Source organism: Tamandua tetradactyla, chromosome 3 (genome assembly GCF_023851605.1).
Source record: "Tamandua tetradactyla isolate mTamTet1 chromosome 3, mTamTet1.pri, whole genome shotgun sequence".
Classification (NCBI taxonomy): Eukaryota; Metazoa; Chordata; class Mammalia; order Pilosa; family Myrmecophagidae; genus Tamandua; species Tamandua tetradactyla.
In genome coordinates this window covers 142,668,642-142,687,591 of record NC_135329.1, presented here as the reverse complement: position 1 = coordinate 142,687,591, position 18,950 = coordinate 142,668,642, and the positions used below count along the sequence as shown (strand labels likewise).

Sequence of the window (18,950 nt, the reverse complement as noted above, 5' to 3'; positions counted from 1 at the left end):
AAGGCCAAAGGTGGCATCTTTTTAAGCCCTGTATTATTTGAAAGCATCTAGGAATCTATAGGTGGACAGTTTTGTGCAGTTATATAGAGGCACTTTGACACTTCAGAGGAGTGTGGCACAGGGCTCTCACTCATCAGGCTTTCCCTTCCACAGAGACAACTGGCAGGCAGCTGAAAGGACTGTGCAAGTGACGGGACTTTATCTGCAGTAGGTTCCCGTGAGGTAAGCTTTAGTAGCCCCTTTAGCTCGAGATGATCACAGTTTAGTATTTTCAAATGAACACACTTATACTAAGTCCTCAAAAATTGTAGGTTTAGATCTAGGAAGTGCAGTTTTTGAAAACCTATTATCAAGAATGTTTTCATTTTACATTTCCTGGGGCTTTGAAACATTTCTTGGTATTTTTACAGAGTTGGGTGTACTTAGTAATTTCACATGCCTCTTCTTTCATAAGTTTTTGTATTATGAAGGGCAACAAAATAATTTTAGATATTATATTCTCTTTTCTGTTCATCATATCTGGTGGTTTGATGGATGCTTTTTATAGCAAAACATAAAAATACATTTATTCATAGGGCATTAAGTAAAGTTGTTGGGAGTACACAGTTGTGGACTAGATATACATCTGTTTTTCCTGGTACGATTCAGCGTACACCTAGTAATAAAGTTAATGATGTATTCCATTGTCTTCTAATGTTATTTTATTCTTTTGCTACTCCATCCCCTGGTCCATTACATTTTTTAAATGATAATTTTTGTTTTTGTGAATAAATAGTACTAAAAAATTTTTTAAAAAATTAGCAGTCTTCTATTATCCACCCCTGTCCCACAGCAGCTGCACTCTATTCCTTCAGCTTTTATTCCTGGTATTTATTTCCATATTTAAAATAAATAATGTACATATCCTGCTATTTTGATTCATTAATTGGGCTTATCTGTTATCTCTTTCTTAGGTTTTTGAAAACTTTAGCTTTTTACCACTCTCCTTTTCTCTGCTTCCAACCCTTCTATCCAATACTCTTTTCTAAAACCCAGAACCCTCCTTTTTTCCATCCTTTTACTATTAAAACTGAAAAGCATCTGATAGTCACTGTTATTTTTATTGAATCTGCCTCAACTGAAATTTTTCTTATTTGAATGTTACTTTGTATATGAATTTGCCTTTTATTTCTAAATGTAGTGTTGTAAAATGAATAGGTTTTCGCTCTTATTAATGAAATCACCTGGTATGTAGGAAGGTATTTGTTTTGCTTTGTTTTATTTTGCATCACTCTAGTTCTGTTCAACAGGGTCCAAAAATTCAATATAGTCTCTGTGCCCAAGCACAGGAGTATAAAGATGAATAAGCTACAATTTCTGCCTTCAGATGAAATCAGTTTTAAACAGACTACTCATAAGCAGTGTGGGTTGTAAGTACAAGGTCCCCTAGGAACAAAGAGCAAGAGCTCCTTTCTTAAGAAAGCTGTGAAACATGTCCCTGAGCACAAATGCAAATTTGAGAAGTCAGGCAGAGAGACTAGGATATATGCTTTTGCTTTTGTTTTTGCATGGATGCATGGCAAGTGGCTTGACTCAAAACACAGGGAAGGGATTCTCAGCCCTGGCTGTACTTTTACCAAAATACCAATCAAGCTGCCTGGATGTTTCCACTGGTTTGCAAACCTCTGGTATAGGGGTTATAAGGGAGAATGATGAAAGGCGAGGCAGGGATCAGGTTTTGAAGGCCTTTGAATGAAATTCATAGGAGTTTGGATTTTATTAGGTGATAGAGAGCCATTGAAGCAGATAAAACAGACAAAGTTAGTGTTGTAGAAGGCTCCTTCAGGTGGCAATGTAGAGTATAGTGTGGAAGGGAAATGAAACCTATTAGAGAGATCACTTAGTTCAAGGATATTGCCTTATTTACAAACCTCCAAGGTTTGATAGGGGAAGAAAAACTTCAAGTGGGGAGAGTTCTCAACTTTGCCTTTTGGTTTTGTCTTCTTCAGATTCTTTAACTTTGGTAACTGTTGCTTATCACTACCCAGGGCTATGTTTCTCTAACTTTAATGTGCAAATAGACTGCCAAGGGTTCTTAAAGTCTTAGTAAAATACAGATTCTGATTTGGTAGGTCTGGAGTAGGTCTGATTCAGTTTGCATTTCTAAGAAGCTACTGGGATTCTACCAGATTTAAGAAATAGAATCAGTAGGGTGTGATGACTTTGGATGAGGGGAAACAAGGAAAGGGAGGCATCTGAGATTATTTATAGACTAGTTTAGGTGATCCATAGTGCCTGTTAGTGAGGCAGACAACACAGAAGGAAGATGAATAGATTTATCTTAGGATGTGGTGAATCAGATTCTGGACGTACTAAATTTGAACTACTTATGGAATGACCAAATAGAGATGGATTGGATGGCAGTAGAAGCTATATCTGGTATTCAGGATAAAGGTGGGATTGAGATGAGGTCTTAAGAGTCTTTGGTACAGGTGCTAGTTAAAGAGTTGTTTGTGGGTAAGCGGATCTCAAAGTTTGGTCTGAGGATCCTGAGGGTCTCTTGAGATTTTCGGGGAAGTCAAATGATTTTTATAATAATGCTAAGACATTATGTGCCTCTTTTATAATAATGCTGACATTATTTGCATTTTTTACTATCATTACCTCCTTAGTTCACAGTGGAAATTTCCATTATGACCTTTGGTGATATCATTGATCTAAACATTTCTGGATTGTGTTCTTGTATATTCTAGTGTTTTAAAATCTTTCAGTTCTAGTTTCTAAAATAGTAAATTTCTGTAGTGATAACCCACATATACATAAAAGCTCTTTGGAGTCTTCTACCACTTTTAAGAGTTGTAGAGGGGTCCCAAGATAAAAAAAAAAATTTGAAAACTGCTGCTGTAGATGAAGTCAATGTGTAATATTAGGAAATGTTAGCATGTAAAGACAGGTAGCATGGGTGTGCTGGAGAAAAAGTGGTTAGCTTGTTAAGGAGGCTGGGTAAGATAGGAAGAAAAACAGGAGAAAGTAAAGGATGGGAATAATTCGTAAAATCAAATGTCACAGAAGTCAGTTAAGATAATAACTGTAAAAAGTGATTTAGGATTAGTTTTAGTAGCATAATGGAAACAAGATGCTAGCTTATAGTTGATTAAGGAGTGATTGGAAAGGAAGAATAGTAATGATGCCAGACAAGATTTTCTGACCAGTGCACATAACAGCCAATCCATGACACCAGGTTTCAAAGATAGAGTTTATTGCTAGGTGTGAAGCGGAAGATCAGATGGCCTATGGGCCTAAAAATCTGTCTCCTGAAGTCTAAGGACTTCAAGGTTTTCATGATTTCAGACAAGGGGAGTTGAAGTCATTACCGTTTCAATAGCAAGTATGGGCAGAAACAATGTACAAATGTAGAGGAGTGGAACTGTGCTAGAACCTAGGCAGTGGTTAGTTCTGAGCTGTTTTTAAGTTCTGCCGTTAGCATTAGGGGGTTTGCCCTTGTTATTAAAAGTTTTACAAGTGTAAGTGAGAGTCAGTCATCAGGTTTTTATAATCACAAGGTCACAAGATGAAAGCTATGCAATCATTATCAGAAATCAAGGCATTTGGGTAGACTTCAGAGAGTTCAGGTATTTCCCTCTGTTTATTTTGATATACCAGAAAGTAAAGAGGAATATCTTTTTAATCTTTTGGTAATCATTATCATCCCTAAATCCTAACTTTTCGGTTAAAGTAAAAGTAAGTATTGAATGCTTTTGGCAGAATCTTCACTCAAGGAAATGAGATAGTGTTTAGAATGGAACTGACTTGACATATGCTAAGGAGAGGATCACAGAGCTGTGTTGGAGACAAGCAAAGTGTAGAAGAGAGGGTTGGTCTTGGATAGGAACAGGAACATCTTTCCTCTGAATTGGGAATAGACAGATGAACTTGGATAGCTGATAACCTTATCTCCTAGAGGTTATCAGCTGGAAGGAAAGAAGAATGAGTGGGTTGTAGGTTTGAGGAGAAAGGGAAAAGTTGGAGAGATGGACACTCATCCTTTATGTGAATGTTGAAAATGCCCAATTGTTGCCAGCTTTGGGTTCCTAGGTTCTTGGGTATGCCATGAGAAACAGTTCAGGGGCACAGCACAGATTGAGTAGGAAGGCAAAAAATTTATTAAGTATACATGCAGAAGAGCATGTGGGCACTTTTCAAGAGAAGAGGGGAGAGGCCCTGGCACTGTGGGACAGTATGCTTTTATTTTACAGCCCTCCCCTTCTTCTTCCTTTGTTGATACTCGAGTGTGATCATAGATAATTCATTCAGGTAGGGTCCCTGAATGAGGTACCGTTTATTGCTTAGTTTTACTTATTTCCCCTCCCTCTCCCTGTTCAGGTCTCTTTTTCCTACCTTCCCTTTTCTCTAGGGTGTTGCCTAAAACATTTTTTTTTAAGAGAATACATCGTGTGTGATTTTTTATCTCCATGTTTTGAAAGAAGAATTGGTGGTAGATAGCATTTGTGCAGGTCAGCTGCCTCCATGTGTGTTGCAGAGTTTGATAGCCCAAGGTAGGTTGTCTATGCAGGACAGGCTCTCCTGACCTTGATTAACTGTCCTTGCTCAAGGGCTTCTTCACCTATCTCTCTCCCCTCTCAGTTCCCTGCTCTAACCTACCTCAGAAAGAATTAGAAATGTGGTCTGTAGGTCTTCTGCTGACTAAAAGTCTGGATTATTTTATGAGCACAAGAGAAGGAGCCCATGTTTCTTGGTTATTAATGTTTTCAGACTTTTAGAACCTGCCTTGATTCATTTCTTGATCCATCTACTTGTAGTTCTCCTTAGAGAACCCTTCCCTTTCTAAAGACAAAGACTCTCCTGTAATTGCTATCCCTACTTCTACGCTACCCCTAAGATAAATTATTATCTTCTAGCCCTTTTGGAATTTCTAATGTTTATTAATAACCATAACCATTCCTCCTTCCTACCTTTCTTTTTAGATGTCTTAGAATATATTTCTCTGCTTTATTTTATTTCTTACTGAGGTTGGGCTATTTGTGACTAAATACAAATGCCATTGAATTATGTCATCTTTAATAAACAAAGTTGGAGAAGCACAATTATGTCTGTATATTTGTGCTTACGTACAAATGCTACAAAATCATGTTTGTAAGGGAGGTGAAAGTCAAATAATTCTGCTTATGCCTTGTTCTAGTTTGCTAGCTGCCGGAATGCAACACACCAGAGATGGATTGGCTTTTAATAAAAGGGGATTTATTTTGTTGGTTCTTCAGAGGAAAGGCAGCTAACTTTCCACTGAGGTTCTTTCTTACGTGGAAGGCACAGGATGGTCTCTGCTGGTCTTCTCTCCAGGCCCCTGGGTTCCAACAACTTTCCCCGGGGTGATTTCTTTCTCCATCTCCAAGGGCCTGGGCTGAGCTGCAAGTGCTGAGATGAGGAATGCCAAGCTGCTTAGCTGTGCTACATTGCGTTCTCTCATTTAAGCACCAGCCAATTAAGTCAAATGTCACTCATTGCCCCAGACACGCCTCCTAGCCGACTGCAGATGTAATTAGCAATAGATGAGATTCATGTACCATTGGTTTATGTCTGCAGCAACAGAAATAGGTATGCTCACCTGGCCAAGTTGACAACTGAATCTAACTACCACATGCCTCAACTTAGCTTTAATATTCATCTTTTGTAATACTTCTGTATAACCTGTATAAGAGTTGGACAATTTTAAATAACTCTGTCTCCTCCTAGAGTCAAAGTTTTGTTTTATTTGTACTGGATTATTTTGAAATCCTTGACTCTACTCACTTGCCTTGGATTACTGCCTATCTTTTATTTTTATTTTTATTTAGGTATATTTTAGAACTTATAAGTTATTTAGGATTTTTAAGCTATGGATATTTGGAAGCTGGGACAGTTGTTGGATCTAGAAGTTTAAATTAGTTCTACTTCCAGAAAGCTGTGATTGTCCTAAAAGAAGATAGGGTAATTCGATTGTCTTACTTTTCCTCTAACTTGTTTAATGCAAACTGTTTTATTAAAGAAGGTCTGATTGTTCTCTCATTTGAACTAAGTTTCTATAAATAATCTTGGAATTTAAATCAGATTTTCCCCCCATCTGAATTGAAGTTGTGTTGGTGGTCCTCTGAAACATTGCTGCTTTGCTTCTTTTATAAATGTTTTTTTAAAGGCTGCATTGTGTGTGACTCTATCTCCATGTTTTGTAGGAAGAAGAAATTAAGAACACTAGGGACTTGGACCGAAAACTAGTTTGTACCTGTTTTTTTTTTTTGTTTTTTTTTTTTTTTTTACATGGGCAGACACCGGTAATCGAACCCGGGTCCTCTGGCATGGCAGACAAGCATTCTTGCCTGCTGAGCCACCGTGGCCCGCCCTGTACCTGGTTTTAGGTGCATTATTATTTTGATTTCTAGAACTAGCAATACCAAATATAGAGTTCTTTAATAGATTTCTTTATAAAATCTCCTTTTTTGAAGAAGGTATTTCAAAATTGCACATTAATATGTGTAAGTAGATTAAATGCATCATCTTCCTGATAAAAGTGAATAAACTAAATTCTGAGAGTGATAACAATATTTCCTTTTTACACCTTGTTGTATATAGCTGCCCATCTCTGCGTTTTCATTCTTTTTTTTCTCTATAGTGTTTAGCTTTGAACATTCAGATACTGTAGATTGTTTAAAAGTTACAGTTCTGTTTGCAAATAAAGGTAATACAGGTCTTAAATTTTAGATTGATTTTAAATCATTCATTAAAATATAAATGATCTGTATGTAAGTTTCTTATAATCTAGACAAATTTTTTCTTTAATATCTTAGTCTGAGTACCTAGTATGAAAGAGGAGAACTTGAAACATGATGAATTTGCTAATTTGTAAGTTAAATATCTCTGAAAATTATATATTTTTTGGCTGTTCCCTCCTGAAGAAATTACTTTGCTTTGGCTTTCTTCTGTTTAAGTCTGTTCAGGTTCTGAAGATATTAGACATCTAGTGAGTGCTGTCATTAAGTTTAAGGAATATTCTTAGTATCCTGCTCTCTAAATTATTTTCCAAAATGTTTCAGCTTGTTAAATGATCTTTGTTGTTATACTTGATGGGCTCCTCTGACTAGCTTTTGTGCATCTTCCTGATGGTAAAATTTCCTTACTTTGCTGCTTCTTTTAGGTGAGCCAAACTAAAACTTATACTAAGAATTATTATCTTGTCAATTGTTATACTAAGATAGTGATTAATGATATTGTTTTGAAGAGGAGTATTCTTTGTATACAGGGGAAACAGTGTCTCTTATAACATAATAAATACATATATTTACTCAGTAGGGGAATGTTAATATGTTTTTTTCTCTCCTTTAAGTCTAATAATAAAACTTACCAACTATAGGACTTAAACGTTCTCGTGAAATATCTGGAATTATTTTGTAACTTTTCGTTTCATTTAAAAAGAGAAAACTATGCTTAATTCCACCATTATACATGAAAGAATACTCTTAGCTACAAATTAGAGTGCCTGTCCCTTAAATATGGTGTATCGACTTTATAGCAAAGGACGTGGATCTGTCCTCCTTGAGTAATGCATATCCATAGTCTCTTCGAAAGAAAAGTGAACTGAAAAACAAATGTGGATCTAATACTGTCTCTTAGAGCTTGAATATTCTCTAATATTTTCTTTGTTGTTACCATGGGTGTAAATTTAACCTCGTAAATGTATAACAGTCTAGTTTGCTTTGATATCAACCTAATGTCAAAGTATTTACAAACTATATTCCTGTACCCTTCTGTTGCCCCACCTTTATATCGTTCTTGTCAAAAATTATATGTTTATTCATTATGAGTCCAAAACCATTGATCTGTCATTAGATTTTACACATTTGTCTTTTTTTTTTTTCCTTATGCAATAACGTTTTTTAATTTATTCATTTAGTCACTATTATTGTACACTCTAGGCATTCCTCGATTATACCATCTCAGTCTTTATCTTCTGTTTTTCCTTCTGGTTTCATATATGCCCCCAGCCCTCCTCCCTCTATCATTCTCACATTCAGCTTCATTCAGTGTACTTACATTATTGTGCTACAATCAGGTAGTATTGTGCTATCCATTCTGAATTTTTATCATCAGTACTGTTGCACAATCTGTACCCCTTCAGCTCCAGTTACCCAGTATCTGCCCTGTCTCTCTCCCGATGACCTCTGTTCTTAATTGAAAATCTCCAAGTTCATTCATTAATGTTAGTTCATATCAGTGAGACCATACAGTATTTGTCCTTGGCTAATCTTGTTTCTGGCTAATCTCACACAGCATAATGTCCTCAAGGTCCATCCACGTTGTTACATGCTTCATGACTGTGTTCTATCTTAGCAGCTGCATAATATTCCATCATATGTATATACCACTGCTTGTTTAGCCACTAGTCTGTTGATGGATATTTGGGCTGTTTCCATCTCTTGGCAGTTGTAAATAATGCTGCTTTAAACACTGGTGTGCAAATATCCATTTGTGTTATTGCCTTCATGTCCTCTGAGTAGATACCTAGCAATGGTATTGCCAGATCATATGGCAGTTCTACACTTAGCTTCCTGAGGAGCTGTCAAACTGTCTTTTAGGTCAGTAGGAAGTAAAAAGTGGTATTAAAAAACAAAAATACAATAGTACTGCCGTTTATGTTTACCCATGTCATTACTTTTATCTGTATTTCTTCTTGCAGCTTCAATCTGATATCTGTTGTCATTTCTTTTCAACCCGTAGAACTCTCTCTTCAGCATCTCTTATAGGGCTGGTCTAGTGGTGACAACTCCTTCAGCTTTTGTTAATCTGGGAATGTCTTAATTCCCCCCTCATTTTTGATAGACAGTTTTGCCGGATATAGAAAAGCCAACCAAATATGTCATCTTGCTGCCTTCTTGCTTCCATGAGGCTCCTTTGTGGGTGACATGTTACTTTTCTCTTGTGGCTTTTAGAATTCTTTCTTTTATCTTTCACATCTGACGGTTTTGATTGCTGTGGTGTGATTCTATTTGGGTTTATCCTGTTTAGAGTTTATTGAATGTTTTCTATGTGTGTAATTAGATTTATCATTAGATTTGAAAAGTTTTCAGCCATTATTTCTTTGAAATAATGCCCCTTTTTCTCTCCTTCTGGGAATCCCACATACATGTATTAGAATGCTTGAAGGTGTCCCCCAGGCTCCGCAAGCTCTGTTCACTTTCATTCTTCTGCTCAATTTCTGTTACTGGCTGTGGACTTCAGCTCTATTTGGTTCGTTTTCATAATTTCTCTCTCCTTCTCTGTTGATGTTCTCTTTGTGTTCATCTGTCATTTTCCTGATTTCCTTTTTTTTTTGGTCCGTGAGCATAATTAGGACCATTTTTTAAAAATCCGTGTCTAGTGTGTCCCAGGTCTGATATTCTTCTTTGATGGTTTCTAAAGCTTTACTCTTTTGTCTCCTTTGCCTGGGCCATTATTTCCTATTTCTTTGTATGTTTTATGATCTTTTGTTGAAATCCAGACATTTTGATATTTTGTGTTATCACTGGAATCTTCTACTCTGAGGTATCTCTTCCTTAAGCTGGTATCCAACTAGTGTTATGACAGAGCTTTCCTTGAATGCTAGGAGCTAACAAAAAAGAAAATACCTTTCCCATTTTTGCAGATTGACCTGTGTGTGTCCTTTCCTTCAGAGCATATCCGTCAATGAGTTTGGAGATTAGCTTAAGGCCAAAGCCTAGGGGCTGCCCTGATCCTTTCTGAGTGCTTTGCACATGTGGCCCTGGGAATTTCTTCATTTACACACAAGTTCTGGGGACACAAATCCCTCAGCCTGCTACCACCCAGAATGGGCCAGATATACATGCTCTTAATGTGTGCTTGAGGGTTACTTTCCTCTTTTCAGAGCTGGTACCAATGGATCTGCAGTAGGAGTACAGGCCAGTGCCACAAGATCTTACCACTTTTAAGATGCCTTTTTCTTGATTCAGCCATTGCCTCACTGCTGCAATCCTTTAACTGTTTTCTGGAGCTTTGAGAAAGATATTTTTGCCTGTTCTTGCTGATTGTTCAAAACCTCTGTGACCAGACAGCTTTGATGCATCTCACTCCACCATCTTGTTTGGGGAGGGCCCAAAGTTTAAAGTTTTAAAACATAAAAGTGTATGGATTTTTTGGGTGATAGGAGAAAAGGATAACCATTCAGACAAGAGAATTTGGGGACACTTATCACATTTATTGAATACCTACTTTGTGTGGAATGCTCTGCTGAGTGTGTATATTGTGCTTTTAATCCCCACTGTTCTCCTCTCCCTATATAAATATGTTTAAATCAAGTTTTGGGTTAAATAATATGCTGAAGGTTATGGTAAATGATGGACCCAGAGTTTGATTCTGAGGCACTGTTTATTAATGATACTTGCTTTTTAAAAAGAAATTTTATGAGTCTGGTGAGAACAACGCCAAAGGTCAGCACAGTGTAGTAATATTAGCACATGAGTGGAAAAAAGAATAAAGTTCATGGGAAGGGACAAAACAATATGTTTATAATGGAAACATTTACTTTATTGGCTAATTCCCATTCTCATCTTTTACTTTATTTAGTTCTTCAGTTTTTATTACCATTTTCCAGCTTCTTATCCCACAATTAGTCATATATTACAGTCTTAAAATTAATTTGTCTTAGCATTTTTCCCCTTTTCTTCATGCTCAAATTCTTCTCTGATTTAAAAGAGGTAAACCTGTCGCCTTTTTCTCTTTACGGTAATCGTTACGCATTTTGTCTTTTTTAAAACAAAGTGGCATTTCTCCCAAATGGCTGTCCTGCTTCTCCATGTAGAAAATGTTAAATTTATAGAAATTTTTCCTTGGAGGAAAGACTTTTACAAACTTTTATAGTTTCCTAGGCTGCTTAAGCAGGTAACATGAAATGGGTCAGGTCAAACAATAGGAATTTATTTGCTCATGTTTTGATTGGTAAAAAGCCCAAATCAAAGGTGTCAGCAAGGTGATGCTTTCTCTCCTGAGACTGTGGTGTTCTGGGGCTGGCTGCTGGTGATCCTTGGTCCTTACCTTATTGCATGGCAAGGCACATAGCAGCATCTCTTGGTCTCTTCCCTTTTCTTCCAAGTTCCATTGATGTTCAGCCTCTCCTTTCTGTGTCTGTCTCTTTCCTCTTTCTGTCTGAATTTCATTCTGCTTCTAAAAGACTAAGGTAATAGGATTAGGCTTCATCCTGATTAGAGGTGGGCTGTATCTTAACTGAAGTAACCTCATCAAAAGGTTCTACTTAGCATTGGATTCACATCCGCATGAATGGATTAGATTTAAGAACATGTTTTTCTGGGGTACATAACTCTAATCCCACATAAAGTAATATACATGTCTTTAAAATAAGTATTCTGAAGTGTATGTCTAGTGACATATTCAAAGAATGTTATCCCAAATAAGTCTGAGAATTTCTACATATTCTATGTGCCCCTCTCACTCCACCCTCACTCTACTCCCACCACCACACCTTGGAGATGGAAGATTGTCGGTACATGTTAGCAATTTAATGGTTCTGAGAAGCTTTACAGTAAAGAAGCCTAATTTTGTTTATCCCAATTGAACCACCCCTCCCCCCCATTTAAAATGTAACCTCTCAATATATTACTGCACCAGTGTTTCTTGAAATATACCTTAGAAAACAATATGGACCCACGTAGAACGTTACATTTCCTTTAATTTTCTAGATAGAGAATGCTGTTTCCAGTATAAATGTTTCAGAATTACAATATTTTGTGTGATTTTTGTTTATTCAAATGTAGCTTAAGATTTAAGATTGAATTCATATGTGATCCTGCTGTGGTAAAGATTTAGTTTAACATTAAGCTGATCTGAAAAATCATTTTTTTTTTACCTTAAATTACATTTTTTTAATACAAATTAAGTTGGAAAGAATTGGAATAAATTATTTGGGGGGCTTCTTCCATTTTGTTTTAAGGCAGATCAGGCATTCTTTATAAAAGGGTCAGCTTAGAAATTTAAATTTGGTGATGTTTTTATTTCTAGGAAAATAGAAGTTTGGTTACATTTGAGTTTGTTACACAAATGAACCACCTACCCTCAGTTGCTGATACTTCAGTCTACCTCCTGAGTATATTGTTAGTTAGAGTGGATTTCTTTGGTTTTGATGTGAAAATATATATGCAATTTTTTACAAACAGTGAAATTTAATATTTTGGTTTAGTTGATTCATTCATTTAGTTCTTGATGTATAGCGTGTGTAATGTGTCACATAGCAAAAAGGAGCATTTGGATCTTGAAATTATATGAACTGGATTTGAATCCTGGCTATGCCACACTAACAGTGTTACCTTGAGTTAAGTTATTTAGTACTTGTCTGTGTACTTATTGAGCAATAACTATACGCTAGGCGTATAAGTGCAGAAGATATAACTACCTTTAAAGAATTCAGAGATTAGTAACATTGTACAACCTCTCTGAATCCATTATCTAAATGTTGGCAAAATGGAGGTGAGAGGACATAAAATGCCCAAGATCGGACTTAAGGAAACAGTAGATGCTCAGTATGAGTTAGGTTATATGTTATCATTTATCCTGTTTAATCATAAAACTACTCAAAGACATCAAATATGAATTAAGTTCCTTCCTTGTTTGGGAACTAGAATCAGAATGCCTTAAGAGATTTAAGTTGCTTGATGTGATTTATTCATTTATTCATTTGTTCATTCAGTATTCATAGAGCTCCTACTAAGTTCAGATATTATTCTAAAGCTAGAAGTATTTACCAAGTTTCTAAAATTTGAGAGCCCTGTGCCATTGCCTTATGCTTTTGCTCTTAGTATCAGTTTTTGACTGAGTACAATAGTCTGTCAGACATCACCAAAATTACTTGTTGTGTTAGCCTAAGGGAAGAATTTGCTGTCAATTGAAGGAACAAATTGGGGGCAGAACTACCATCTAGGGCAGAAGTCATTATTTTGGTGAAGAGCCAGAGAGTATATATTTTAGGATTGTGCGCAATATGGTCTCTATTGCAGCTATTCAACTTTGCCTTTGTAATGTGAAAGTAGCCATATACAGCCAAAAATGAATGTGGTTTTATTGCAATAAACCATTTTTTATGGGCACTGAAATTTGAATTTCTTATAATTTTTACAAGTTATAAAAAGTTCTTCTCTTGGTTTTTTATTTGTCATTTGGAAAATGTAAAAGCTATGCTTTGCTCCCTGGCTATTCACCAACAGGCAGTGGGCTAGGTTTGACCTGCAGGCCATAGTTTGTTGACCCCTAACTTAGGGCATATCTACTGATTTATCATGAGTTTTGCTGATGATAATTGCCAGACATTGAGGTCCTATTTAGTAGAAATTGTTTATTTCAAGGTTTATATCTAGCTCTTCTCTCATCTATTTTTATAAACTAAATATGTATGAGTAATAGAAAACTAATTGTTAAAAACTTAAGGTGAATTTGTTTATTTATTTATTATTTCCCTAGCTAGGCAAGAATTTGAAGGGCATCTTTTTAAAGATTAATTATTCTCAGATTTAATTCATCACCCTAAATCAAATTCTGTAAATATGAATTTCGGATAATATGTGTAAAGTCTTCTATACTTGGAATTTTAAAAAATTCACATAATAGAAAATTTTGTCTTTTTAATAAATGTATGTAGCTAAAACTTACATTTCATTAGTACTAATAAGCAAAAACAGTTTTTGATCTTGAAAATAAAGATAATTCTTATATTGATTATAATATTTTTGTATGTTAAAATTGTAATTTAAAATTCTGTTAACTTGCTTTCTATAGACACCAGAGAAGAAACAATCAGAATCATCCAGGGGAAGAAAGAGAAAAGCAGAAAACCAGAATGAAAGTAGTCAGGGTAAGTGAAGTAAATCTTCCTTCAAGTCAGTTGCCATTTACAATTAATTATTCTGAATTTTAATCAATTAATATTTTAGTTGTAAGATAGGTAAGGGATTTCATGTTTTTGTGAATTCCATAGCTATTATGTAATTTCTGCATTGGTAGTAGTTTAGAAACATACTTTGCATAAGAAATAATAATATAAAATTGGAATCTTTTTTGTAGTTAGCATATGAATTTGGCTTTTAGACTTTTTGGACATTTTCCTTATTTTTTTATTTGGTTCCTTAGAAAGATAACTATCATATCCAAAATCTCAGTTAAAACAAATGTCCAAATTATTACTCTTTCCTTTTATTTAGAAAAGGCTATGCAGAAAATGATTGAGAGAATAAACACGAACTTGTTTGTTCTTTCCACATCTGTTCTTCATTCTTTCTTGCATACTTACTTTTGTGATATGAACTAAGTAAACTATTTCATTAGACTATAAAATCTCATGTACTGGGCAGTAAAGTTGTACTGTAATTTAATTGGGGCACCCAAATTAAACACTGTAAGTTAAATTGAACCCTTAAATCCAGGTATAATGATGATGTTATATGTAATATTATTCATACTGTAACCAGTGCTTAGCTATAAAGTCTAGTGCCATTAACCAGTGGCCCACAGGTTTATGTGTAGCACTGGAATCAATGAACTTATTTGTAACAACTATCCTTTTAGAAGGAAGGGGTTAAGTCATGCCAGGGTCTTTTCCTTAAGTGTGTAGTACTCAATCTCAATTTGTGCTGAGCTTCTTTTGGTCTTGGTCTAGTTCCCCCAAGTTGTTTTGGTTAGTAGAGATTCTTGTTCGTTCTCATTTTCGTTCCCTCTTTCTCTCTCTCTTTCTTTTTTGTTTTTTAAGCTGTATTGTGGAGGGGTCACATTTCATTCTTTTTCTATGTGACTATCCCATTGAATAGTACCATTTGTTGATTTTTGGGGGTGGTTGGGGGGTAAGTGTGTGGGCCAGAAATCAAACCTGAGTCTCCCACATGGCAGACGAGAATTCTACCACTGAATTACCCTTGTATCCCATCTCCCCCTTCCTGTCCATATACGCACATATACTTTACCGTGCCTTCAGCTGCAGATTAAAAATGCTCACTTTAAAGCATATGACTGTTTCTTGCTTGGTTGATCAAATATATGTCTTTAAGAACCCACATTTTCCCTCTATCTCTGCTCTGCTATCCACAGAATTGTCTGATTTTTTCATGGTTTTATGATGGCTGCCAGTTTTCATTGAATTTACTTTAATTCAGCTTTCTCACCTGATTTGCTTTAGTTAGAGGCTGGTTTTCTGAATTTTTCCCCTAAAGAACAATCAAGCTTCCTTCCGTCAAATCTATTGCAAACATCGCCTGTCATTATATTGGCCAGAATTGGGTCATGGGTCCATTCCAAAACCAATGTGTCCAACAGCGGTATTGTTACCCTTACAAAAATCAAGTCTATCCCTGGAATTGAAGATGGAGTAAAGTTACAAAAAATCCCACATTTTTCCAGGAAAGAATTTAAGTTTATTAAGCCTTTAAGTATATTGTTTTATTCAATACAGTAATTTTTTGTGTACAACTAACCACTCAAGAAATATTTATTGAATAAAATGAATTAATAAATATGTTACTGTTGACTTGATTGACTTTATATATGTGTACATGTTTATATTACACAAAGCTTTTGATTCCATGATACAATTAGTTTGTCTATGAACTTGAAGAAACCTTATATTCTGTATAGTTCCAATTAATGATTGATGCCTCCCCCCCCAAAAAAAATCTCTAAACACCTTATTTCTTAACACATTTATTCAATGTTTATAAAACCAATGAAGAGTGCATTTTAGAACAAAACTTTTCATAAAGGAACAGTATGATCTGTTAATGACCTGGTTGGTTCACTTTATCAGTATGGTCATATGAAAACAATATTTCAAATCTGGTTTATTAGAAAAACATAAGGGTGCATGGATGGTTCAGTGGTAGAATGGTCTCCTTTCATGCAGGAGACCCGGGTTCGATTCCAGATCATGTACCCCCCCAAAAAAACATGCTCTTAATTCAGAAATGCTTTTTAGAAAATCAGAACACATTTTACAGGATACATTTGCATTGAAGCATATTATTGCCAGTTTGACAGATGCGGTTTATATTAACCAGAGCTTTTGTATTATTATTTACAGGTATGAATAAGTTTTTCATTATGTAGTTGCCACTTGTCTTTTATTTTTTATTCATTGCTTTGTTTTTATGAAATAATTCACTGTTAAACATTATGTGTTCTTGAAACAATAAATCTCTTAACATCATTTATGTATTTGATTCTCCAATAGAGACATTTTTAAATTGACCTGCTTTTATTGGAATGTTATTTGGTTTTTGTATTTCTGGAATTAGTATCTGACCCTCAGAGGACATGTAATACTCTCATGATTCCCATCACTACCAAACTAAAATATCATATGCTTTTTTTTAAGTAAATGATTTTTATGTGTATTTCTTAGGGAGATAAGTTTGGCACATTCTGTTTTGATGTGGTACATGTGATAGTCATGACTGACTTTAAATCTGTAAGTTTTTTTCCTTTTATATTTTAGGAAAAAATATTGGGGGACGTGGCCACAAAATTAGTGACTATTTTGAAGTAAGTTCTTTGAGGAATATCTCCAGTTTTCTAATTCTATATGATTCTGCTGTGAGTTGAAAATAATTTCTTTGAAGCACAAGGTTACCTCTTGATTACTTGCTTGATTAAAGCAGAGCTTTAGTACTATGTGATGGTTCATCTTCCTGGGAATATTAAAATTTACTTCTGTGTTGGTGTGGCTCATCACAATTTTCAAAGTTCTTTCTCACATATTTGCTTATACAACCATAAGATAGGCAATGTAGGTTATTAGTCTTCCTGTTTTACATATGAAGAAACTGAGGACCAGAGATGTATATTGACTATAAAGACATGTTCTAAATAAATGGAAGAGCAAAGAGTAGAACCCTTAATTCAGAGTTCTTTCTACTGTGAATACAGACTTTATCATACCACAACAACATTGAGCCCTGTGAGTGGAGAGTAAATAATGATAGATATAAGAACCAAAGTGTCCCTGAAAATAATTAGGAGTGTTGAGTTTGGACACTTAACCAGTCTAGAATGGTTCCTTACTTCTATATAGAAACACTTTTGATGCCTCTTTTATATTAGGAAATACTACTATGATTATTAAAACAAGAAACATGATCTACTCAGTTGAAGCAAATATGTATTTAAGAATGAGAGTAGAATTAGCTCATTTGGGAAGGATTGAGTTTGAGGTTCCCTCCCCACTACTTCAATTTGTTTTCTCTTTGGGGTTTACAGAATCTAAGGTAAAAAATTATTGCCGCCTCTAAGGTACCTAATGCTCTTTAGTTGAGGTCTGTATTTGTCACTTAGTATTATTAAGAACCTTTGCCAAAGGTGGTGATTGGTTCAAATAATCAAATGTCTCTTGAATGCTTATTATGTGCCTGGCAGTAAGCTAGATACACGAACAAAATAAATGAGACAGAGTCCACAGGCTGCAAGAAATTGTTTAATGAGCACACTAGGAAGTCCCCATTTTTTGCTGCTGTTCATGCCATAGTTAAATGTTAAAGAAAATTGATAAAGTGAGTAAAAAATTATACCCATAATGTTTTCACCTCCCATCCTTGGAACAGAAGCATGAGAAATGAGAAAAATGGCTGTGGAAGAGGCTTCTCTTCCTATACAGCTAAGGCAAGAGCTTAGTAAGAAAAGTTATTAGATTTTGTGCTGTTAAAGAGAAGGAAATTGGTCTATGTATATAGTTATTTTATATAGTGCCATGAGCATTTGTATATTTAATAGGTCTTAAAAACAATTCTGTTTTAAGATAGTTGATTATATTCACTAACATCTACATGTAAACATTTTAAGAATGTTTAGACACCGTATTGGTTCAACAAACATTTGTAAAAGAACTATGCTAAGATTCACGGGAAAAATAATAAGCAGGTTCACTGCTGCAGTTTTCAGGCTGCCACAGTATCTAAGAAAGGAACAAATATAGTTAAAATATTAGAGAATGAAGAGCCTTTATAAAATGTAATCTTGTGTTCTTGTGATTACTAGTATTCTCTCATTAGTCTTTTAGTGCTTGGCTGTAAATTTAGCTTTGCTTTTTCTGGATGCATTTAATTGACTACTGTTTTAATTTAAAGTAACATATTTAGATTAAGTCCTAATGCCATGTCTAAAAACAGTAACAGTCTAAGCTTGCTTTAATAAATAGCGATATTTCCTTTTAATTTTCCTCAGTACCAAGGTGGGAATGGCTCAAGTCCAGTAAGAGGCATACCTCCTGCAATCCGTTCTCCTCAAAATTCACATTCACATTCCACTCCTTCCTCATCTGTAAGTTTTTACATTTCAAGTTTTTCATGTTTAGTCTATGTTTAGAAGGTAATGCAAATTGAATAACTTTTATCGTTTGTAATTTGTTGTATTGAGAATGTCACATATAAATTAATGTTTGTCTTAATTAAAAATCGTTGTGAGATCTTTTGAATGCTCTTTTAACGATCTTCTGATGCATTAGAACTTTGCTTCTGAATGTGAGCTTTTTAAGTTAATGATTACCTGAATTAAGTATATCCAAGAGGTAATGCTTTTATAAAAGAATACTGTTGAGCCCATGAGATTGAAATGAACACTCTTTGGTCAGTCTTTATTTATTGATTGGTTTCTAATTTCTGAATTTCTCATCAGTTAAATTTCCTAGCCCCTAGAATGACAGTAAAATTCCCTTTTGAGAATCCTTAAGAAAAAAGGTAGATAGACATTAGCTTTGGGTCATTTGGATGAGCATAGGAGGAGATTGAACTGAAAACAATTTACAACCTTTTTGTAACATTTAAAATATATAGTTCTTTTCTTTTTTTCTTTTTTTTATTTAGAGACATAGTTCTTTTATCTGAATGGCTTTTACATATTGAGTTACTTACTTCTATTATATGGAAGTTCAACCTCTAACCTGAAAAACA

At 35.0% G+C, this 18,950-nt stretch overlaps 1 protein-coding gene across 3 annotated transcripts in view; it reads left to right on the top strand.

Moving 5' to 3' along the window:
- TLK1 (tousled like kinase 1) overlaps window positions 1-18,950 on the top strand; it is a 168,524-nt gene that overhangs the window by 89,504 nt on the left and 60,070 nt on the right. For all 3 annotated transcript variants that reach the window (XM_077154115.1, XM_077154116.1, XM_077154117.1), the window contains exons 4-6: window positions 13,804-13,879; window positions 16,505-16,551; window positions 18,226-18,321. In XM_077154115.1, coding sequence (XP_077010230.1) covers window positions 13,804-13,879; window positions 16,505-16,551; window positions 18,226-18,321 — 219 coding nt within the window. The remainder of the gene's footprint in view (window positions 1-13,803; window positions 13,880-16,504; window positions 16,552-18,225; window positions 18,322-18,950) is intronic.